Here is a 25,318-nt window from a genome sequence, read left to right as displayed (position 1 = left end):
GCCTGCCCCCTCGCCCCGACCTGGGCGCGAACCAGGGACGCTCGAAGCATCGTTATCCATTGCGGCCCTTGCAGATAAGGGGAACCACTACTTCAAGGTCTCAGCAAGTCACGTCACCGATTGAAACGCCACTAGCGCGCACCACCGCTAACCAGCTAGCCATTTCACATCGGTTACACATATTGTAATTATTTTTTAGAATATTCTGTGTTGACGTCAAGCGCCTTTAAATAGGTTGCAGCGATGCTATGCTACTAGCCCATTTGATGAATATCCATCCGAGACAACTGTAAAGTGTGTTTTCTCATAGTTGACGGAATGTCACGTGTCCTACATATATCATTACATTCGTAACAACTTAACCATTACGAAATGTATATTCGATCAAATAAACCTCACGTAGCAAATAAGCCATTCATGTTTTGAGGTTGACTAAATTCGACACTGACCTCCATACAAAAACCGTTGCCTGGTAGTCGAAACAACGCAACCTACTGGTTGGAGACATATTTCCAACCGAGTTGGACCTCATTGCTGTAAAACGACAGGGTCAATGTGGTCCCATGACCACGGAGACAAACATATTTTATTTGTTGGTATTGAAATATTAATTCTGGAAGAAAGAAGTCAACATCTGAGTCACCGCTCACTGTTTTTCCCAAGGTGTGGCACGTAAGGATCTGATTTCTCTGGGGTGGCCAGCTCGCTAGAAGGCTGCGGTTCGCCATAGTTGTTGTTTATTTGATGTAGGCTGGAATATATCAGAGATGTGGGCCTTTTTCGCTCGGGATCCAGTCAAAGACTTTAATTATGAAATTTTACCTGAAACTCAAGAAACGTCCGGAATATGGACACTACATCGGGGCAAACGAAAGGTAAATCAAATTGTGGGGGCGGAAATATATTTTAACAGAATAATTATGTCTTGTTAGCTAGGCAACGTAGCGGTTAGCTGATACAAGGCAAGGTCTCGCTAGCTAGTTATTTTTGGGATGAAATTGTATGTAATTTCCGTACAAGATTATCACTATTATATATAACATTGTCAGGATATTTATCGCCTATAGAAACTAAAACAGCACTGTTAGCTAACGTTACTGCTAGGCTAGTATAGATACCTAACTAGTAGGTTTTGTTTATGAAGGGCCACGTCAATCTCCACTAACTAACGTTGGCTAGCCAGTCACTGTTGTAAAACCTAACGAGCTAACAACGTCAGCTAGTTACATGCGAAATGTATTTCGACCAACTAATTTCATGGAGTGGTGTAAAATCATTTCAAGTACTAGCGTTACTTAAGTCGTTTTTTGTTTTTATATTTTTTTACAACTTTAACGTTTACTTCTAAATTTCTAAAGAAAATAATATACTTTTTATTCCATACATTTTCCCTGACACCCAAAAGTACTCGTTACATTTTGAATACTTTAGCAGGACAGGAAAATGGTCCATTTACGCACATATCAAGAGAACATCCCTATTGCAACTGATCTGGCGGATTCATTAAACACGCTTCGTTTGTAAATTAGTGAATCCCTGACTATCCAAAAATAAATACAAAAACAAGAAAATGGTGACGTCTGGTTTGCTTAATATAAAGAATTTGACATTATTTTTGCTTTTGATATTTAAGTATATTTTAGCAATTACATTTACTTTTGATACTTAAGTATATTTTAAAACCAAATACTTTTAGACTTTTACTCAAGTAATATTTTACTGGATGTTTTTCACTTTTACTTGAGTCATTTTCTATTAAATTATTGTTACTTTTACTCAAGTACTCTCCACCACTGATATCATGACTAATAATGATGTTTGCACAGTGTCAGTCTTGTTTTGACACTGGTAGCTAACTAACTAGATGCTAACATTATCTAGTTCGTTCGTCATCAAAGGTTGAATTGTTTCCTTTACTTATTGTTCAAAGCCATGGGAATGCATGGTAGAACCTTAGATGGCAGACTTGCCTAGGTGTCGTTCTGTGTTTCACCTGAAATAGCTACTAGACTGAGACAAACTGTGTCTTGACATGACAACAACACTTATTGCAAGGTACAGAAACAAACAACACCTCTCCTGTGAGTGTGGTTGAGGCCTCTGGCCTCACCAAGGAGACTGTAACTTCATCTCTCCTAAACCACAATAACATCTCTCCTCATACCAATGATGAAACATGACATTATCACATTTTGACATCTCTCTCTTCAGACAGGTGGGGAGCCAGTATCAGTGTTTGTGTACGAGGTGTCAACCGGGACAGAGGAACAGACCCAGCTAGCAAAGGCAGCGTTCAAACGCATGAAGACCCTTCGACACCCCAACATCCTGGCCTACGTAGATGGATTGGAGGTGTGTGTCTGTCGATGTGTTTCACCCCAAATACATATAGTGTAACATCACAATATAGTTGATATTTAAAAGGCAAACAACACTCTTTTTTTCTGTCACTATTGTCGCATTATTTTGTATCTGTTTTTATTTTAATTGTTTTTCATGCAGACTGTGGTGAGTATCGACTGAATCAATAAGTTCCCCTGTCTACCAGTTCTATAGAGAAACAGTAGCTAGTGTGCTAGTCGTTGGTCTACTCACCATATAATAGAAAAATACTTACAAGACTGGAATGCACATTTTAACCAAGTCATGAATGCATTAATGTTGTCTCTTTCTGGTGCCTTGCAGACAGAGAAGAGCCTGTACTTGGTCACAGAGCAGGTCACCCCCCTGGCAGCCCACCTGAAGGCCCAGTCAGACCGGGGGGGCTCTGGGGATCTGGAGATGTCCTGGGGCCTTCATCAGATTGTGGTCAGTAGACTGGAGGAGAGATGAGTGCTCTGATTTCCTCATGTGTTTCTGTATGTTGAGTTCTGCTTGTCCTTTATCAAGCCTCTTCCACCTCTACCCCATTATCCTTCTCCCTTCCTCTGTCTCTCTCTTTCTCTCTATCAATCTCTTTTTCAATGGAAAGGTGACTCTCCATCTTCTCTGAGAAGGCCCTTTTCTATGTTAATCATGCAGTACTGAATGTTCTCTAAACACCATCCCGAAAGGCTCATAGGAAGTCACAACATCAGCTGCTACAGAATAACACAGTCTCACAGATACATTATCAGTGTGTCCCAGGCCCAGAATGGAGCCAAAATGTAACCATAACATTCAACACTGGCAGACAGTTGATACTGGCAGTTAAACAGGTCGAAGGTAGAAACATCAGTACTCCGTGATAACAGATGATTGTAGACTAACTTCCCCCAAGGGAATACTTTTGTCTACGTCTTCCCATACCTAAAATCATGTTTAATACATAGCAATCCATATCAACAGTAAATAAAATAAAATAATTGCTCACACATGCTATTCTCCCCCTGTAGAAAGCCCTTAGTTTCCTGGTGAATGACTGCCACCTCCTTCACAACAACCTGGGTATCTGGTCTGTGTTTGTGGACCGAGCCGGAGAATGGAAGCTTGGCGGTCTGGACCACATGACCCCAGAGAACGAGGACGCCTCCACATCACTACCCTCTGCTAAAGCTGTTCACTCTGACATGGACAAATACGACCCCCCTGAGTCACCAAACGGTGGAGAGAAATGGTGAGACTGACAGACAATCAGTTAAGAATGAGAGGGTGTAAAATACTGATTTCATTGCAAATTGTATTGCTGGTATCTCACATACAAAGGTTTTAGTTCAATGCTTGATGTATTCTGAAGATACTTAATATTTGTAGTATGAAGTATATATCTTGGGCTCCCGAGTGGCACAGCGGTCTAAGGCACTGCATCTCAGTGCAAGTCCTTGGTTTGAATCCAGGCTGAATCACATCTGGCCGTGATTGCGAGTCCCATAGGGCGGCTCACAATTGGCCCAGTGTTGTCTGGGTTTGGCCTGGGTAGGCTGTCATTGTATATAAGAATTTGTTCTTAACTGACTTGCCTAGTTAAATAAAAAAATATCTCTGTTCCAGGGCTGGGGATGTGTGGCGGCTGGGCTGTCTGATCTGGGAAGTGTTCAATGGTCCACTGCCCCGAACCTCCTCCTTACGCTCCCTCGGAAAGGTACCCTCCTCCCCCACCCTTTACCTTCTAACATTTTACCAGAGCATCACACATTTTAAGGAAATCCTAAAGTGATTCTAATATCATCCTGTCAAAATATCAAAGGTCATGAATGAATTGGAAGTGATTTGAAATGTATTATGGTATGTTGTCCCTCAGATCCCAAAAGCATTGGTGCCACACTACTGTGAGTTGGTAGGGGCCAACGCCAGGGCCCGGCCAAACCCAGCTCGCTTCCTCCAGAACTGCAGAACTCCTGGAGGATTCCTTAGCAACAGCTTTGTGGAGAGCAACCTTTTCCTTGAGGAGATCCAGGTACAATTCCTAACCTCCATCTCCGCTATAGAAAAAGCTTGACACGATAGAGATGATACAGCTTTCATTGAAATGTGTTCGCTTTTCTATAAAATGTTTTATTCTGTGAAGTGTGAAATATCTATGTATCTTATGTCTATCTAACATATATCTATGTGATCCAGATCAAAGACCCAGCAGAGAAGCATCAGTTTTTTCAGGACCTGAGTGAGAACCTGGACTCATTCCCAGAGGACTTCTGTAAGCACAAGGTGCTGCCACAGCTACTCACCGCCTTTGAGTTTGGCAATGCCGGTGCTGTCGTCCTCACACCTCTGTTTAAGGTATGTGTGCTGTGGAGGCAGCGAGGAGGGATTCAGAAGGAATCACCGGCCTGGCATTGAATTGCTCCTCTGTTTTATGCAGAAGTGGGAAAACTATGTAATATCTATGTAAAGCATAATCATTGGAAGTGGTTTGAGTTAAAGCCATTTCTTCAGGGGGAAAGCTTTTGGCAACTAATGATTTCCCACCATTCCTCAATCAGTCAAAAATATTTTATTAAGCCCTTTTTACAAATAAAGTGTTATTGGTCGCATACACATATTTAGTAGATGTTATTGTGGGTGTAGCAAAATGCTTGTGTTCCTAGCTCCAACAGTGCAGTAATATCGAACAATTCACACATCTGTGGTTCTACAGGTGGTGACCACAGACCACTTCTCAATTCCTATGCTTCCTGGCTGATGTTTTGGTCACTTTTGAATGCTGGCGGTGCTTTCACTCTGGTGGTAGCATGAGACGGAGTCTACAACCCACACAAGTGGCTCAGGTAGTGCAGCTCATCCAGGATGGCACATCAATGCGAGCTGTGGCAAGAAGGTTTGCTGTGTCTGTCAGAGCATGGAGGCGGTACCAGGAGACAGGCCAGTACATCAGGAGACGTGGAGGAGGCCGTAGGAGGGCAACAACCCAGCAGCAGGACCAGTACCTCTGCGTTTGTGCAAGGAGGAGCAGGAGGAGCACTGCCAGAGCCCTGCAAAATGACCTCCAGCATGCCACAAATGTGCATGTTTCTGCTCAAACGGTCAGAAACAGACTCCATGAGGGTGGTATGAGGGCCCGATGTCCACAGGTGGGGGTTGTGCTTACAGCCCAACACCGTGCAAGACGTTTGGCATTTGCCAGAGAACACCAAGATTGGCAAATTCTCCACTGGCACCCTGTGCTCTTCACAGATGAAAGCAGGTTCACACTGAGCACATGTGACAGTCTGGAGACGCCGTGGAGAACGTTCTGCTGCCTGCAACATCCTCCAGCATGACCGGTTTGGTGGGGTGGCATTTCTTTGGGGGGCTGCACAGCCCTCCATGTGCCCGCCAGAGGTAGCCTGACTGCCATTAGGTACCGAGATGAGATCCTCAGACCCCTTGTGAGACATATGCTGGTGCGGTTGGCCTTGGGTTCCTCCTAATGCAAGACAATGCTAGACCTCATGTGGCTGGAGTGTGTCAGCAGTTCCTGCAAGAGGAAGGCATTGATGCTATGGACTGGCCCGCCCGTTCCCCAGACCTGAATCCAATTAAGCACATCTGGGACATAATGTCTCTCTCCATCCACCAATGCCACGTTGCACCACAGACTGTCCAGGAGTTGGTGGATGCTTTAGTGCAGGTCTGGGAGGAGATCCCTCAGGAGACCATCCGCCACCTTATCAGGAGCATGCCCAGGCGTTGTAGGGAGGTCATACAGGCACGTGGAGGCCACACACTACTGAGCCTCATTTGGACTTGTTTTAAGGACATTACATCAAAGTTGGATCAGCCTGTAGTGTGGTTTTTCAGTGTGAGTGTGACTCTAAATCCAGACCTCCATGGGTTGATACATTTGATTTCCATTGATAGTTTTTGTGTGATTTTTGTCAGCACATTCAACTATGTAAAGAAAAAAGTATTTAATAAGAATATTTCATTCAGATCTAGGATGTGTTATTTTAGTGTTCCCTTTATTTTTTTGAGCAGTGTATTTTAGATTCTTCAAAGTAGCCACTCTCTACCTTGATGACAGCTTTGCACACTCTTGGCATTCTCATGATCAGCTTAAAAAATATAAATGAAACATGCAACAATTTCCATAATTTTACTGAGTTACAGTTCATATAAGGAAGTCAGTCAATTGAAATGAATTCATTAGGCCCTAAACTATGGATTTCACATGCCTGGGCAGGGGTGCAGCCATGGTTGGGCCTCGGAGGGCATAGGCCCACCCACTGGGGAGCCAGACCCAGCCAATCAGAATTGGCGTTATTACAGACAGAAATACTCCTCAGTTTCATCAGCTGTCCAGGTCTCCGTAGATCCCGCAGGTGAAGAAATGGAATGTGGAGGTCCTGGGCTGGTGTGGTTACACGTGGTTGTGAGGCCAGTTGGACATACTGTTAAATTCTCTAAAACGACAGAGTTGTCTTATGGAAGAGAAATTAACATTCAATCTCTGGCAACAGCTCTGGTGGACATAGCTGCAGTCAGCATGCCAATTGTATTCTCCCTCAACTTTAGACATCTGTGGCATTGTGTTGTATGACAAAACTGCACATTTTAGAGTAGCCTTTTATTGTCTCCAGCACAAGGTGTAACTTTAATGTTCATGCTGCTTAATCAGCTTTGTGGAAATGCCACACCTGTTTGGTAGGAGTTTCTTGGGATAAATGTTCTCTAACAGAGATGTAAACAAATTTGTGCACCAAATTTGAGAGAAATAAGCTTTTTGTGCGTATAGAAAGATTCTGGGATCTTTTATTTCAGCTCATGAAACATGGGACCAACACTTTACATGTTGCATGAATATGTTTGTTCACATGATGGGATGTATAGACATGATGGATAGAATATATAATATGTCTGAAGAAGACTGTGTATATATATACATATATACATACATACACACACACACACACACACACACACACACACAGTTGAAGTCGGAAGTTTACATACAACTTAGCCAAATACATTTAAACTCAGTTTCACAATTCCTGACATTTAATCCAAGTAAAAATTCCCTGTCTTAGGTCAGTTAGGATCACCACTTTATTTTAATAATGTGAAATGTCAGAATAATAGTAGAGAATGATTTATTTCAGATTTGATTTCTTTCATCACATTCCCAGTGGGTCTGAAGTGTACATACACTCAATTAGTATTTGGTAGCATTGCCTTTAAATTGTTTAACTTAGGTCAAACAATTTCCCACAATAAGTTGGGTGAATTTTGGCTCATTCCTCCTGACAGAGCTGGTGTAACTGAGTCAGGTTTGTAGGCCTCCTTTGCTCGCACACGCTTTTTCAGTTCTGCCCAAAACTTTTCTATGGTATTGAGGTCAGGGCTTTCTGATGGCCACTCTAATACCTTGACTTTGTTGTCCTTAAGCCATTTTGCCACAACTTTGGAAGTATGATGGTCATTGTCCATTTGGAAGACTAATTTGCGACCAAGCTTTAACTTCCCGACTGATGTCTTAAGATGTTGCTTCAATATATCCACATTATTTTCCATCCTCATGACTCTTATCTATTTTGTGAAGTGCACCAGTCCCTCCTGCAGCAAAACACCCCCACAGCATGATGTTGCCACCCCAGTGCTTTACGGTTGGAATGGTGTTCTTCGGCTTGTAAGCCTCCCCCTTTTTTCCTCCAAACATAACAATGGTCATTATGGCCAAACAGTTCTATTTTTGTTTCATCAGACCAGAGGACATTTCTACAAAAAGTACGTTATTTGTCCCCATGTGCAGTTGCAAACCGTAGTCTGGCTTTTATATGGAGGTTTTGGAGCAGTGGCTTCTTCCTTGCTGAGTGGCCTTTCAGGTTATGTCTAAAGACTCGTTTTACTGTGGATATAGATACTTTTGTACCTGTTTCCTCCAGCATCTTCACCTGGTCCTCTGCTGTTGTTCTGGGATTGATTTGCACTTTTTGCACCAAAGTACGATCATCTCTAGGAGACAGAACGCATCTCCTTCCTGAGCGGTATGACGGCTGAGTGGTCCAATGGTGACTATACTTGAATTCTATTGTTTGTACAGATGAACGTGGTACCTTCAGGTGTTTGGAGGTACGTTTGAAGGTAGGCCCTGAAATACATCCACAGATACACCTCCAATTGACTCAAAAGATGTCAATTAACCTATCAGAAGCTTCTAAAGCCATGACATAATTTTCTGTAATTTTCCAATCTGTTTAAAGGCACAGTCAACTTAGTGTATGTAAACTTCTGACCCACTGGAATTGTGATACAGGGAAATAATCTGTCTGTAAACAAAAAATTACTGATGTCATGTACAAAGTAGATGTCCTAACTGACATGCCAAAACTATAGTTTGTTAACAAGAAATCTGTGGCGTGGTTGAAACACTTAGTTTGGAGTCTTTAAAACTCGTTTATGTAAACTTCCGACTCCAACTGTATACACACACACTACCGTAGAAAAGTTTGAGGTCACTTCGAAATGTCCTTGTTTTTGAAAGAAAAGCAATTTTTTTGTGCAATTAAAATAACATAAAATTGATCAGAAATACAGTGTAGACATTTTAATGTTGTAATGACTATTGTAGCTGGAAACTATTGGTTTTTAATGGAATATCTACCTACATATGTGTACAGAGGCCCATTATCAGCAACCATCACTCCTGTGTTCCAATGGCATGTTGTGTTAGCTAATCCACGTTTAGCATTTTAAAAGGCTAATTGATCATTAGAAAACCCTTTTGCAATTATGTTAGCACAGCTGAAAACTGTAATAAAACCAATAAAACTGCCCTTCTTTAGACTAGTTGAGTATCTGGAGAATCAGCATTTGTGGGTTCGATTACTGTCTGAAAATGGCCAGAAACAAAGAACTTTCTTCTGAAACTTGTCAGTCTATTCGCGTTCTACTCCCTTCATAGGACAGCGCAAACTGGCACTAACTAGTATAGAAAGAGGAGTTGGAGGCCCCGGTGCACAACTGAGCAAGAGGACAAGCACATTAGTGTCTAGTTTGAGAAACGGACGCCTCACAAGTCCTCAACTGGCAGCTTCATTAAATAGTACACGCAAAACACCAATCTCTGAAGAGGCGACTCCGGGATGCTGGCCCGGAGTCATATCTCAGACTGGCCAATAAAAAGATTAAGATGGGCAGAAGAACACAAACACTGGACAGAGGAAATCTGCCTAGAAGGCCAGCCTCCCGGAATCGCCTCTTCACTGTTGACTTTCAGACTGGTGTTTAGCAGAAGGTTCCTTCTTCCATCTCTCCCTGTTCTTTCTGTGTCTGTCAGGTGGGTAAGTTCCTGTCTGCGGAGGAGTACCAGCAGAAGATCATTCCTGTCATTGTAAAGATGTTCTCCTCTACAGACCGGGCCATGAGGATACGACTGCTTCAACAGGTACAGAGTACCACACGTCAGAGTACAGAGACTGCCATTACACCAGAATGAGTGTTTGCTGCAGATCTCTTGTTTTATTCCTCTTTCCAATCCCGTCCTCATCTCTCTTTCCTTCAGATGGAGCAGTTTGTTCAGTATCTAAACGATGCAGCGGTGAACTCGCAGATCTTCCCTCATGTTGTTCACGGTTTCACAGACACAAACCCAGCCATCAGAGAACAGACTGTCAAGGTATAACTGGCTCACCCAGTCTGTCAGACTGTGATTAACATACTCACACGACCTGATGGCTTCACTCACTTCTTCATTCAAGTAGAACTGACAGGGTTCCTTCCCTGTGGTTAATGGTGTTCCCAACGCTCTGTTCTTGTTTGTTTTTTATGCCTCTGTCTTTCTTTTCGTCTCCCAGTCCATGCTGCTGCTGGCCCCCAAGCTGAATGAGAGTAATGTGAATCAGGAGCTGATGAGGCACTTTGCACGACTGCAGGCGAGAGACGAACAGGGACCAATCCGCTGCAACACCACCGTGTGCCTGGGAAAGATCGCCCCCTACCTCAACGCTGGGGTAACTCACTTTCTCTCTTTACCCATCTCCCCTTTTCTCTCCCTCTGCCTGCCCATTTCTTCTCTCCCTCCCTCTGCCTGACCATTTTTTCTCTCTCTCCCTCTGCCTGACCATTTCTTCTCCCCCTCCCTCTGCCTGACCATTTCTTCTCTCTCTCCCTCTGCCTGACCATTTCTTCTCTCTCTCCCTCTGCCTGACCATTTCTTCTCTCCCTCCCTCTGCCTGACCATTTCTTCTCTCCCTCCCTCCGCCTGACCATTTCTTCTCTCTCTCCCTCTGCCTGACCATTTCTTCTCTCCCTCCCTCCGCCTGACCATTTCTTCTCTCCCTCCCTCCACAGACGCGGCAGCGAGTGTTGATCTCTGCGTTCTCTCGGGCCACTAAGGACCCGTTTCCCGCTTCTCGGGCGGCCGGGGTTCTGGGCTTCGCAGCAACGCACAACTACTACAGTGTGACGGAGAGCGCAGCACGAGTACTGCCAACGCTCTGTACCCTCACTGTTGACCCTGACAAGAACGTTAGAGATCAGGTGAGAAGCACTACAAACACCTTACACCCCTCACACATTGAACCACAGGACTGGGACATTTAACATTCTGTTTAGAAATATTTCACAAAAACACAGGCCAAAGCTGCTTCTCCAATAGAAATCCTGATCACACTTGTAGGCGATGTCACGACAATGATGACTAGCTAAGCTCATACGTAGAAACGCATCATCAGCTCTTGCAGTTGTCTTGCACCGAGTTGCTCCTGTACAGGTCGTCAAATCAAAAGCACTCCTTTGGTATTGTTGTTTTTGACGAAAATAAAAACGTGTCACTCACGAAGTTAAAGTTGTGCCTTTTTAGATTTTGAGAAAATGAACAAAATTGACTTCTCAAACCCCAAACCACGGCCTGATCTTGATCACAAGCGTTCCCGGAAGTCTCACAATATTGCACCTCTGGATTTAGAAACTCTGTGATTTCACCCTGCAACATTCCATCTGCAATTGTGTGTGACAATCTATTTTTCCCTACACTCTCATTGCAACATTCCATCTGTTATCAGGTTTCCATCCAACCGTTTTACACGAGTAAAGTATGTCGTATAAAAGAAAAGGTTACGACAGGCCTGATGGAAACAGCAAATTTGGCAATGAACTTTCCAAATGTCGACACAGAAATATATACTCGATACGGTGGGATGTTTTTGTCTGTAAGATGTAATTATGCTAGATGTCCGTGGATGCACTTTTATGTGCAAATATTGATATAATAACCATCATATCGAAGTAAACTTGGAGTCATGCGATGACATGTTGAATGCTCCTCCCACTACGACTCGGGAAAGCATGAAGTTTATTAGGTTGCAGATGAAATACGTTCTGATGAACTTCACAGGGTGGTGAAAGTGCACGGTGATGAGCTTGATGCTTCTTTCTGATAAATATTGAGGGTTGTGACATGATCCTCTATGCTTGGCTGCTGTTTGACAATTAAAAATAATCTTGTTCTGTAGTCGATAAGACTCATCATGTAGGCTATATACCCACACTGGATCTGCCAGCTGTTCGTTAGCGCACATGCCAATACCAGAGTGGGGACATTCACTATATAACGCAACATTTCAGGTGACAAAACCATCAGTAGAGTTGAAAATGCGATGGAAACCCATTTAACTTGTATTTTTTATTCGGTACATGGTCATTTTTATGTGCACTACATCATCACACACACACTTTTATCCACAACAAGTTAATTTGATGGAAACACATCTCTAGTGGGAAAATCTGCATATTTTATTTATGCATATTTTAGAATATTTGCATGAAAATCTGTCCTTCCTCCCTCAGGCGTTCAAAGCCATCAAGAGTTTCCTGACAAAGCTGGAGACTGTTTCTGAAGATCCAAACAAGCTGGCTGAAATAGGTCTGTAAACAAGCACTGTTCTCACATTAAAGGGATAATGCAGGACTTTGGCAATGAAGTCCTTTATCTGCATATCTGCATCTGCATTTTTTGTCATTTTTTTTTGTGTTCAGTATTTTATTTTTATTTTATTTAATCTGTATTTACCCAGGTAGACCAGTTGAGAACAAGTTCTCATTTACAACTGTGACCTGGCCAAGATAAAGCAAAGCAGTGCGACACAAACAACAACACAGAGTTACACATGGAATAAACAAACATGCAGTCAATAATACAATGGGAGAAGTCTATATACAGTGTGTGTAAATGAGATAGGATAAGGGAAGTAAAGGCAAAAATAGGCCATAGTGGCGAAATAATTACAATATAGCAATTAAACACTGGAGTGATAGATGTGCAGAAGATGAATGTGCAAGTAGAGACACGGGTGCAAAGGAGCAAAATAAATAACAGTATGAGGATGCGGTAGTTGGATGGGCTTTTTACAGATAGGCTATGTACAGTGATCTGTGAGCTGCTCTGACAGCTGTTTTTTAAAGCTAGTGAGGGAGATATGAGTCTACAGCTTCAGTGATTTTTGCAGTCGTTCCAGTCATTGGCAACAGAGAACTGGAAGGAGAGGCGGCCGAAGGAGGAATTGGCTTTGGGGGTGACCAGTGAAATATACCTGCTGGAGTGAGTGCTATGAGTGGGTGCTGCTATGGTGACCAGTGAGCTAAGGCAAGGCAGGGATTTACCAAGCAAAGACTTATAGATGACCTGGAGCCAGTGGGTTTGGCGACAAATATTAAGCTAGGGCCAACCAACGAGAGCATACAGGTCGCAGTGGTGGGTGGTATATGGGGCTTTGGTGACAAAACGGATGGCACTGTGATGGGCTGCATCCAATTTGCTGAGTAGAGTGTTGGAGGCTATTTTGTAAATGACATCGCCGAAGTCAAGGATTGGTAGGATAGTCAGAATGGTAGGATAGTCAGTATGAAGGAAGTTAGATAGCATTCACTCATGTAACTAGCGCTAGCTGTACCTGAAGACTTCCAGTCATTGCGCTATGCTCGTTAGGAATCTGAGTACAGCCTTTGAGTGTCTTATTTATCTCCCATTCACCCTAGAAAAGGATGTGATGTCATCAGCCCAGCCGGCGGGGGCAGCAGCCAGTTGGGCAGGCTGGGCAGTGACTGGGGTGTCCTCTCTGACTTCCAAGCTCATCCGAACCGGCCCGGGGGCAGAGGTGGGCGGCCCGGCCAACAACACACCTGTTGCTGCTTGTACTGCCTCTCCTCGCACAGGGAACCCTGTGACAGATGGGGTACCCGTGGGTAAGGAACTGAGTTATGAACATGATACCTCTTATTCACTCAGATCTTATATATGTTTCTATTTAGGTCATTGTGTAGATTAGGGTGGCATCCCCCACATAAACATAGGATGAACTGGCAAAGCTGTACCCATCAGTCCACAACAAATTCACCTTTCACCTCACCGTTCTTTTCATCCCTCCATCTCCCCTTCCTCCAGGCTCTGAAGTTAAACCACCACCGGCCTCCATGACTCTACCCTTTGCTTCTGGCCTTGCTATCCAATCAGACTCCCCTAAGGTGACAGAGAAGGACGAGGAGCCAATTGGAGACCATTGGGATGACGAGGACTGGGGAAGTTTAGAGGTACAGTTGAAGTCGGAAGTTTACATACACTTGGGTTGGAGTCATTAAAACTTGTTTGTTAACTGTGGCTTTAAACAGCTTGGAAAATTCCAGAAAATGTCATGGCTTTTGAAGCTTCTGATAGGCTAATTGACATAATTTGAGTCAATTGAAGGTGTACCTGTGGATATATTTCAAGGCCTACCTTCAAACGCCTCTTTGCTTGACATTATGGGAAAATCAAAAGAAATCAGCCAAGAATTCAGAAAAAAAATTGTAGACCTCCACAAGTATGTTTCATCCTTGGGAGCAATTTCCAAATGCCTGAAGGTACCACATTCATCTATACAAACAATAGTACACAATTATAAACACCATGGAACCATACAGCTGTCATACCACTCAGGAAAGGAAGGAGACACATTCTGTCTCCTAGAGATTAATGTACTTTGGTGCGAAAAGTGAGAATCAATCACAGAACAACAGCAAAGAACCTTGTGAAAATGCTGGAGGAAACGGGTACAAAAGTATCTATATTCACAGTAAAACGAGTCCTATATCTACATAACCTGAAAGGCCGCTCGGCAAGGAAGAAGCCACTGCTCCAAAACCGTCATTAAAAAAAGCCAGACTATGGTTTGCAACTGCACATGGGGACAAAGATCATGCTATTTGGTGAAATGTCCTCTGGTCTGATGAAATAAAAATAGAACTGTTTGGTCATAATGACCATCGTTTTGTTTGGAGGAAAAAGGGGAGGCTTGCAAGCCGAGGAACACCATCCCAGCCCGTGAAGCACGGGGTTGGCAGCATCATGTTGTGGTGGTGCTTTGCTGCAGGAGGGTCTGGTGCACTTCACAAAATAGATAGCATCATGAGGATGGAAATTATCTAGATATATTGAAGCAACATCTCAAGACATCAGTCAGGAAGTTAAAGCTTGGTTGCAAACGGGTCTTCCAAATGGACAATGACCCCAAGCATACTTTACAAATCGGACTCAGTTACACCAGCTCTGTCAGCAGGAATGGGCCAAAATTCACCCAACATATTGTGGGAAGCTTGTGGAAGGCTACCTGAAACGTTTGACCCAAGTTAAACAATTTAAAGGCAATGCTACCAACGACTAATTGAGAGTATGTAAACGTCTGACCTGCTGGGAATGTGACGAAAGAAATCAAATCTGAAAGAAATCATTAATTTTCTCTACTTTTATTCTGACATTTCACATTCTTACAATAAAGTGGTGATCCTAACTGACCTAAGACAGGGAATTTTTACTTGGATTAAATGTCAGGAATTGTGAAAAACTGAGTTTAAATGTACTTAGATAAGGTTTATTTAAACTTCTGACTTCAACTGTAATTGACATGAATGGGATTTGGGGTGGGATTTGACAGCTGGGACCGAGGGACGTCAACTGTCACTGAACATGGTAAACATTGAAATGGTGTTCTGTTTGATCAATTAAGTTAAAGTCTCTCTTTCTCCCCCCCCCCAGGACGCAGAGAAGGTACAGGCAGCTGACCCAGATGACTGGAACTCCTCTGATTGGTCAGGAATGTCATCAGTCAAAAAGAAGGCCAGTGTCAGAGGAGTACGTATCTGGTTTTATTTAGACCTAAGGGTTATTCAGGGAGGCAGAGTGTTTGGAAAAAAAGTAAAAGATAATGGCACTGTAAAGTAACTACCACTCACACTTTTTGAGGAAAAATGTACTTACTGTGATGTGTGGTTGTCTCACCTAGCTATCTTAAGATGATTGCACAAACTGTATTCTCTCTGGCTGTGTCTGCAAAATGACAGGAATGTTTTTACATATTCCTCTGCTAAGTGCTACAAGTTCCAACCTACTGAACAGTGGTCCATGACCGTTATAGTGCTGAAACTCCATTCATTGCTGTCTCCGTCTCCATCTAGGTGTCTCTAGCCTCCTCTGAGGCAGTAAAAAAGCAGAGCTCTGATTGGAGCAGCTCGGGTTGGGATGCCGACAACAGCTGGTCCAATGAAAAGGAGGCTGACATCCAGGGTCAGAGTTCACCGGGAGAGGATGGGTGGGGCAATGACTGGGAGGAGGAGGGTAGGACTGCGCCAGCCACTAAGAGTGCTGCTTTGCCGGAGGGGGTTCGGTTAGCCAGCGAGTATGACTGGGACATTAAGGGAGACACACAGACTGACTTCCTCGCCAATGTGTCTCAGAGAGCAACGCCCACCCCCACTGCTATGGTGAGGAGAGGAGGGGGGCTTTATATATATATATATATATATATATATATATATAATACTTTGACAGGAGTAGGCTTTTTGTTTTGAAGAACTGACAAGCAGGTTTGTCAAAATGTAAAAGTTTGGTTTTGATGCTAAGTGGGGAATGGTTTTGATGTGGAAATGGAAGGACGGCACGTGTGTGTTTTAATGCATGTGCATTTTGCATGTGTTTTCTGGTTCATGCTAGGTTGGTGATGGCTGGAGTGCAGAGCCTGCTGGAGACTGGGGAGCCGAGGAGAGCTGGGAGTCTGTGGGCGGAAGTCCAGGTGAGTCTCAACCTGCTCTAACATCTCTACTCCATTATTTATCTCAATGATCTGAAACCAGGGAGTCATTTAACAAGATGCTATTCATGTTATGAAGCCTCAAGACAGACGATAACTGATGTCTCTCTCTATTTCCTAAGCAGGCCTAAGCAAGACAGAGCTGGCCAAGAAGAAGCGTGAGGAGAGGAGGAAAGAACTGGAGGCCAAACGGGCAGAACGCAAGGCAGCTAAGGGTCCTCTCAAACTGGGCGCTCGGAAACTGGACTGACTGGGGGAAAAAAGGAGGGCTGGCGGAAGACGGGAAGCAAAGCAGACCGTGTGCTGTGATAACTTTTCCCTGACTCCCACAGAGAGGACTGTATGGCAGGATCAACATTCCATAATCAAAGGAACAAGAGAAACTGTGAACTGGACGACGGTGCAAGCTGCTTATTGTTTGAGAAAGGGATAAGAGACAGGACTCATCCAGACTATTCTGGGGTTTAAACATTACATCACATATTTACGTTGTAAAGAAGTGTATTTGTCTGAAAAGGACTGTGACAAAAAAAATCTGAACATGTTTTTATAAATAAATGATATCAATGTTGTTAGGTTGTAATTTCTGGTGCAATAATCCAGACATACTCTGAGAAAAACTCAAGCTAGATTTATTCACCACAGTGGGTGTTGCAGCTGTACAGCACACCTAGAGGTCACACAAGGACATCCTGTATATTTATACCTTCCGACTAGGCGGCGTCACCTTGTATTTCTAAGATAAATAATCAGTCTCTGTTTCTGGACAGGAACTGAGTCTGTTCCTCCTCTTGGTGTTCGGAACCTTCTTGCTCCTCCGTGCCTTAGTTATTGGGAGTACACATTCCTACAGTCGACTGCAGTCCACTAGATAATTACACTTATCATACACAAAGAGCTGAAACTTAACACTACCGTCATTCTCTAAGAATATAAAAGATCTATATATTAAGAGTATATAATGATATAAAACTGTAAGGATATGAGACAGTGCTCTAGAACATTTATTAGGATCCATCAGCCTTAACCCCAGACACATGGCTCCTATTCAACCCTCATGGAATCATTCTGGTACTCAGACTTTGTACTTTACCTGTCCCCAAACACAATGCACATCAATCATTCCAACTGACCCAGAACACGATAATTACTACTGTTAGGATTATTATACAATTATAAACAGATTCAAACGGGCTCAAGTCAAATTGTAGATTCCTCATATTTATGGAGTCACTGAGTTATTTAATATCAAATCATAAAGTGCAAAATAATTCTGTCCATCAACTATCTTGTTAGAGTTGGCTGGGTCAAGGGAAAGGGAAGGTTCTGTTTGTGCCTTTGTTGGATGGCAGCACTATTTACTGGTGTTATGTGGTCAGATGAGCTGTGCTGTGATTTTTAAATATGTTGTGGATGGGTAGGGAGGGACGTTCATATGGAAGAAGACAGTAAAATCAGATGCAATGTTTTATAAAGGTGGATTCTTGTGTACCATGTGAACAATTCCTAAATAAACCATGACAATAAAATACACAGTCTGTGTTTTATGTGAAAGCGTGTGCAGTGTTTTACAAAGATATTCAGAAGTTCCTTCTGGGACTTGCAGTGGGCCAACAGAGGTGTTTATTTTGTTTACTAAGACAAGTATAAGTTATGTAGACATTTACAAATATAAATCAAAGAGGATGCCAAGACTAAATCTAAGATAAAATGCTAATAAGATTCAGTTAATCAATATTTAATAAACAAACTCTTCAAACTATTTTTTAAAGATGAAACACCAGTTATGATTTCAAATATTTTCAATCAAACATTTAAATAAAGTAAGAATTTGTTCAAATCAAATTTTATTGGTCACATACTCATGTTTAGCAGATGTTATTGCGGGTGTAGCAAAATGCTTGTGTTTCCAGCTGCAACAGTGCAGTAACATCTAACAACAATACTCACAATGGACACAAATCCGAAGTAAAGGAATGGAATTAAGAATATATAAATATTTGACGAGCAATGTCAGAGAGGAATATACTAAGATACAGTGTAATAAAATAGAATACAGTACACACATATGAGATGAATAATGCAAAATATGTAACATTATTAAAGTGACCAGTGTTCCATTATTAAAGTGGACAGCGATTTCAAGTCTATGTACAGTTGAAGTCGGAAGTTTACCTACACTGAGATTGGAATCATTAAAACTAGTTTTTCAACCACTCCACAAATTTCTTGTTAACAAACTATAGTTTTGGCAAGTCGGTTAGGACATCTACTTTGTGCATGCAGTCATTTTTCCAACAATTGTTTAGACAGATCATTTCACTTATAATTGACTGTATCACAATTCCAGTGGGACAGTTTACATACACTAAGTTGACTGTGCCTTTAAACAGCTTGGAGAATTCCAGAGAATGATGTCATGGCTTTAGAAGCTTCTGATAGGCTAATTGACATCCTTTGAGTCAATTGGAGGTGTACCTGTGGATGTATTTCAAGGCCTACCTTCAAACTCAGTGCCTCTTTGCTTAACATTATGGGACAATCAAAATAAATCAGCCAAGACCTCAGAAAGAGTGTATGTAAACTTCTGGCCCACTGGGAATGTGATGAAAGAAATAAAAGCTGAAATAAATCTATCTACTATTATTCTGACATTTCGTGTTCTTAAAATATAGTGGTGATCCTAACCGACCTAAGACAGGGAATTTTTACTTGGATTAAATGTCAGGAATTGTGGAAATGTATTTGGCTAAGGTGTATGTAAACTTCCAAATTAAACCATTTATAGGGCAGCAGCTTCTAAGGTGCTACTGATGGCTATTTAACAGTCTGATGGACTTGAGATAGAAGCTGTTTTTCAGTCTCTTGGTCACTGCTTTGATGCACCTGTTCATAATGCTGTCAGTCATTACGAAGCGATACAAGCAGCATTAGATGTATCCACTTCAACCCTAACCAGGAGTAGTTCTGTGGGTCCTTTTATTTTGTTATTTAACTAGGCAAGTCAGTTAAGAACAAATTATTATTTAGCCAAACCCTAACGACGCTGGGCCAATTGTGCGCCGGTTATGATACAGCCTGGAATCGAACCAGGGTTTGTAGTGATGTCTCTAGCACTGAGATGCTGTGCCACTCGAAAGCACTGGGTCCTTTAGACAATTTGCTTCATGATAGAAACATTAAAACTACAGTGGAATACAATGTTATTCCATTATAAAGAGAGTCTACATAAATATGTTAAAACTTTAGTAGGGAAACTTCATAGCTTATAAGTAACTGTCAACATTTTTTAAACAGCTAGTTTAGTCTAGCAGCCTGCAAGGTTATGGCCCCTCCAAGGCTGTATACCTTGGAATTATAACCAGGCACTTTTCCTCCTTTTGTGCTTTCAATTCATATCTGTTTAACTGTAAAAAATAAAAATATTATGGAAATACTCAACCCTTCCTTCTGAAAGCCCCAGAATTATACAAGTGACGATGGCAGTACTGTAGTTATAAAAATAATCTATTCGGCTTATTGGTGACTGGCTGCTCAGGAAGCTATTATACAGTTGGTCACTTATATTCTTCTTCTTCTTCTTCTTCTTCTTCTTCTTCCACCTCTAAAGATGTCCACGACAAATGCAAAGACAAAGATTCCGATACCCATCAGTGTGGCCACTATTCCCACAGTTTTCACAACCTGACGAACCTGGGCAAAAAAAGACTAACATTAATTTGAATGAATTGAATGAATGACTGACTGATTCAGAAACAGTATCACAGCATAGATGCTTTGAATGTATAACAACAAGTACACCAGTTACTCTACACTCACGTGTGTCTTGACCAAGTTGAGAATGTTATTACGACTCACAAAAATACTACGCTGAGCACAGTACAACTAGCGTTGAGCACCAGTCCACTGTACCTACCTGTCGAGACTCAGCCTTCCCATATCTCAGATCTGTGACAAAGTGCTCACAGTTCCACCTGAAGACAGAGTAGGGCATCTCCTGGTTCACATAGGCCTGGGCTTCCGTCAGTATCTCATGTATGGGTCTGACCTATAATGATAATATAATAATACTACATGCCATTTAGCAGATGCTTTTATCCATAAGCGAACTTGCATGCATACATTTTTATAAGGGTGGCCCCAGTGGGAATGGAAAACACTATCCTGGCATTGCAAGCACCATGCTCTATCAACTGAGCCACACAGGATCACACAGGCTGTGTCCCACATGGCACCTTATTCTCTACATAGTTCATTACGTTTGACCAGAGGCCAATGGGGTGCCATTTGGGACACAGCCTTACTGTACTTACTGCTACTGACCTGGTACTTCTCATCCAGCTGGTTGTTTATGCACCACTGATCATGCCCCACCACGTCCCAGATATCTTCCTTCTTCACCTTAGCCTTGTCACTGAGCACAGACATCATGCTGTTGGCCCTGGCCCCAGGTCCCTCGGCTGGGGAGCAAAGAGACATGGGTGAGGGTGAGGGAAAGGTTCAAGGGAGGGGGTGCACAGACAAGACATCATCAGTGTCAAAGTTGAGTTGAATGTACTCTATAGCTACAGTATATACATTGTTGAGTACACTATATCAAGAGTATTACTCACAGGGTGGGGCCAGGTGAACAACAAAGTTGTCACCAACGTACAAAGCCCAGTGCTGGTACTTCCCTCTGAATATCTCTATCAGATCCCCTGGCTCTGGCTTCTCATCATTCTGTGAAAAATAAAATAAAATGATGAAACCATTAATAATGATTTAGCAATCTGTGTATTGGCACAATGTTGCTAGACACAATCTTGTTAAAGTGCCAAGTATGCAGTTCTGAAAGGGAAAGTTCTCAGATCAGGGAACTATAAAAAGTTATTCAGTCATGACTCATGCATAGTACAAACACAATGTAAATATGTTCTAAACAAACAGGTAAGACTACATAGAGACAGAGGACAAGAAAAGGTACAAACACAATGTAAATATGTTCTAAACAAACAGGTAAGAAAGACTACATAGAAACAGAGGACAACAAAAGGTACAAACACAATGTAAATATGTTTTAAACAAACAGGTAAGACTACATAGAGACAGAGGACAAGAAAAGGACTGGACTTTACTTACCAATGTTGGAGCCATGGTTACTGTTATTTCCTTTACACAGCTTTGATTTCCCTTCACTGAGCTTCGATCTCAACTCTTTATGTCAAAATGAAACCAATGGGTTATATTTAGGGGGCCTGTTACCATAACACAGGAGCTCACAGAATATTAGGCAATCTATTGACAAATACATTGAACACCGATGTCATTTCACTGTGTTTTGGTGTCTATAAAAACATGAATTATGCAACGAAATAGATCGCTAACTGACCACAGACAGCACACAACAGAGACAGTGTTTGCGTGCTGTCAAGAGTCATGGTGTGACTTTCGATCCCAGTTAGCTACCTAGCTATTTGTATTCTTCCTCACACACGTATTTCTGTCCAGATAATTGAAATACATTTAAATGCATATAACTTACAGTAAGTTCGGTGTCGTGGCCTCGATGTTGCTTACTTTCACTTAGAACACAGAAGTACAAATCAGACGTCAACTTCTTTTTCTTCCTCGATGAGGTTTAACGGCGGGTGGCAGCCAATAAATGTTTTATTACCGCCACCTACTAGACCGGAGTACAACTCCCTTATACTTTGCTTGAAAACATAAATAAATAAACTATTATCCTACCATCTAACACTACACTCACAATTAAAAAAAATAAAAATAACATAGTAATAAAAAACCAACCCTGTTTAGCTTCAGAAGCAAGCCAGCAGTGGGATGCAGGGTGGTATGCTGACGTCAAGTCTCGCACACCCAAAAACCTCTCTGCAGCTGCCACCACAACCTACATTTTTTTGTGACTTACGTTTACGTTCCATCCCTGCAGTACAGTTGACAACCATTGCTATAAATTCAAAAAATCCTATCTTACTGAAATATAAACTCAGCAAAAAAATAAACGTCACTTTTTCAGGACCCTGTCGTTCAAAGATAATTCGTAAAACTCATACTGCAAGGAGGCATGAGGATTGCAGATGTGGACAGGGCAATAAATGGCAATGTCTGTACTGTAAGACGCCTAAGACAGCGCTACAGGGAGGCAGGTCGGACAGCTGATCGGTCTCGTGTAACGGATGTGAAACGGCTAGCTTAGTTAGCGGTGGTGTGCGCTAAATAACGTCACTTGCTCTGAGACCTTGAAGTAGTGGTTCCTCTTGCTCTGCAAGGGCCGTGGCTTTTGTGGAGCGATGGGTAACGATGCTTCGTGGGTGACTGTTGTTGATGTGTGCAGAGGGTCCCTGGTTCACGCCCGTGTATGGGCGAGGGGGCGGTCTAAAGTTATACTGTTACACTCTACACTCGCAGTGGCAGTCCACGTGTCATAACACCTGCACAGGATCGGTACATCCGAACATCGGGACAGGTACAGGATGGCAACAACAACTGCTGGAGTTACACCAAGAACGCACAATCCCTCCATCAGTTCTCAGTTTGTCCGCTATACGCTGAGAGAGGACTGAGGTCTTGTAGGCCTCACCAGACATCACCGGCAACAACTGTGTCTATGGGCACAAACCCACCATCGCTGGACCAGGCAGGACTGGCAAAAAGTGCTCTTGGAGCACTGGGTCCGTGGAGGGTCTGAGCTTGGTCAGCATCAACGGCTTGTTGTCATTGCAGGCAATCTCAACGCTATGCGTTACAGGGAAGACATCCTCCTCCCTCATGTGGTACCCTTCCTGCATGCTAATCCTGACATGACCCTCCAGCATGACAATGCCACCAGCCATACTGTTCGTTCTGTGCTTGATTTCCTGCAAGACAGGAATGTCAGTGTTCTGCCATGGCCAGTGAAGAGCCCGGATCTCAATCTCATTGAGCAAGTCTGGGACCTGTTGGATCGGAGGGTGAGGGCTAGGAACATTCCTCCCAGAAATGTCTGGGAATTTGTAGGTGCCTTGGTGGAAGAGTGGGGTAACATCTCAAGGCAAGAACTGGCAAATCTGGCGCAGTCCATGAGGAGGAGATGCACTGAAGTACATAATGCAGCAGGTGGCCACACCAGGTACTGACAGTAACTTTTGATTTTGACCCCCCCCCCCTTGTTCAGGAACACATTATTCAATTTCTGTTACTCACATGTCTGTGGAACTTGTTCAGTTTATGTCTCAGTTGTTGAATCTTATGTTCATACAAATATTTACACAAATTTGCTGAAAATAAACACACTTGACCGTGAGAGGACGTTTCTTTTTTTGCTGAGTTTATATAATTTGTTGGCCTATCCCTCTGTACTGGTACAGATCTACTACTCACTCCACTCCTCTCAGGATCTCACCTCCTTGACCCATCTTCCTCTACTTTCTTCACTGCCTCAGCATATGACAACTTCCTCACTACTCTAATCCTGGAAACCTCAACCAGCTTCTCTCACATGGGACATTTTTGATCCCCAGCCCCATGGACACCCCTAAAATTAACACATACCACTACATCCCCAAAAGCTCGACACCTGTAACAACGTAATGTATTCGGTACAAAAGCTTGTATGCGATAACTTATATATCCTAACATCACTTTGTCGGGCAAAGACACAACATCAACATTTTAAAAAACAGACAACGACTCTTCTGTTTCAGCACTCACCCCACCCTGTTTGTGACGTACCAAACAACGAGTATCACAAAGACCGTGAATCTTCCCTTTCAGTTGGTCAACTTTTACATTTACCTCTACCCCAGTTACCACTCCTTTCATTGGGGCCTTTTTCTTGAGAATAAAACAATTCACATCTCTTGCCCTCATTCGTTTAATGCGGAGCGCCTGCTCCCTCTGACCAGCGGAAACACAAACTATTAACACAAGACCACTTCTGGTTAACCTCACCAATTCCACAGCACCCAACTCTGTTTTCTCCCTGAAACCACAAATGGATCAGCCAAAAGGCATCAGGCGTCAATGATCAACTGACTCGAGGGGCGTCTCTGCTGGGAGCCTGCACAACGGAGTACTTTGAAACCTACGTCATTGTGCAGGCGGCGGTAATGAAACATTTATTGGCTGCCACCCGCCGTTAAACCTCATCGAGGAAGAAGTAAAACCTCGTCGAGGAAGAAGTAAAACCTCATCGAGGAAGAAGTAAAACCTCATCGAGGAAGAAGTAAAACCTCATCGAGGAAGAAGTAAAACCTCGTCGAGGAAGAAGTAAAACCTCATCGAGGAAGAAGTAAAACCTCATCGAGGAAGAAGTAAAACCTCGTCGAGGAAGAAGTAAAACCTCATCGAGGAAGAAGTAAAACCTCGTCGAGGAGAAAAAGAAGTTGACGTCTGATTTGTACTTCTGTGTTCTAAGTGAAAGTAAGCAACATCGAGGCCACGACACCGAACTTACGTTAAGTAAATTATATGCATTTAAATGTATTTAAATTATCTGGACAGAAATATGTGTGTGAGGAAGAATACAAATAGCTAGGTAGCTAACTGGGATCGAAAGTCACACCATGACTCTTGACAGCACGCAAACACTGTCTCTGTTGTGTGCTGTCTGTGGTCAGTTAGCGATCTATTTCGTTGCATAATTCATGTTTTTATAGACACCAAAACACAGTGAAATGACATCGGTGTTCAATGTATTTGTCAATAGATTGCCTAATATTCTGTGAGCTCCTGTGTTATGGTAACAGGCCCCTAAATATAACCCATTGGTTTCATTTTGACATAAAGAGTTGAGATCGAAGCTCAGTGAAGGGAAATCAAAGCTGTGTAAAGGAAATAACAGTAACCATGGCTCCAACATTGGTAAGTAAAGTCCAGTCCTT

The 25,318-nt window shown here is 42.7% G+C and overlaps 2 protein-coding genes across 4 annotated transcripts; one reads left to right on the top strand and one right to left on the bottom strand.

The window, feature by feature from the left end:
• Nucleotides 1–109: 109 nt before the first annotated feature.
• Nucleotides 110–17,987, top strand: LOC118381305 (N-terminal kinase-like protein). Of its 3 annotated transcripts, none has more exons than XM_035768267.2 (18): nt 110–875; nt 2,212–2,352; nt 2,686–2,808; nt 3,375–3,595; nt 3,970–4,060; nt 4,220–4,375; nt 4,540–4,698; nt 9,674–9,781; nt 9,899–10,012; nt 10,191–10,346; nt 10,687–10,875; nt 12,184–12,259; nt 13,372–13,578; nt 13,778–13,923; nt 15,404–15,499; nt 15,823–16,128; nt 16,358–16,436; nt 16,580–17,987. In XM_035768267.2, exons 1-18 carry the CDS (start codon nt 768–770, stop codon nt 16,702–16,704), a joined length of 2,601 nt encoding a protein of 866 aa, XP_035624160.1. In that variant the 5' UTR covers nt 110–767; the 3' UTR covers nt 16,705–17,987. The 3 variants fall into 3 exon arrangements, with proteins under 3 accessions (XP_035624160.1, XP_035624166.1, XP_035624155.1); XM_035768273.2 differs by having other exon boundaries at nt 111–663; nt 16,577–17,987; XM_035768262.2 differs by having other exon boundaries at nt 112–875; nt 16,577–17,987.
• A 67-nt stretch (nt 17,988–18,054) lies between these two features.
• Nucleotides 18,055–22,655, bottom strand: LOC118381328 (phospholipase A and acyltransferase 3-like). Its single transcript, XM_035768286.2, has 6 exons — nt 21,979–22,655; nt 21,576–21,650; nt 21,068–21,176; nt 20,778–20,914; nt 20,371–20,502; nt 18,055–20,147 (listed from the first exon to the last, which is right to left on the bottom strand). Exons 2-6 carry the CDS (start codon nt 21,588–21,590, stop codon nt 20,016–20,018), a joined length of 525 nt encoding a protein of 174 aa, XP_035624179.2. The 5' UTR covers nt 21,591–21,650; nt 21,979–22,655; the 3' UTR covers nt 18,055–20,015.
• Between the last annotated feature and the right edge of the window lie 2,663 nt (nt 22,656–25,318).

Source organism: Oncorhynchus keta, chromosome 4 (assembly GCF_023373465.1).
Source record: "Oncorhynchus keta strain PuntledgeMale-10-30-2019 chromosome 4, Oket_V2, whole genome shotgun sequence".
In the NCBI taxonomy this organism is placed as follows: Eukaryota; Metazoa; Chordata; class Actinopteri; order Salmoniformes; family Salmonidae; genus Oncorhynchus; species Oncorhynchus keta.
Note: the sequence above shows the minus strand (reverse complement) of the source record. Positions and strands in the feature narration are given on the sequence as shown.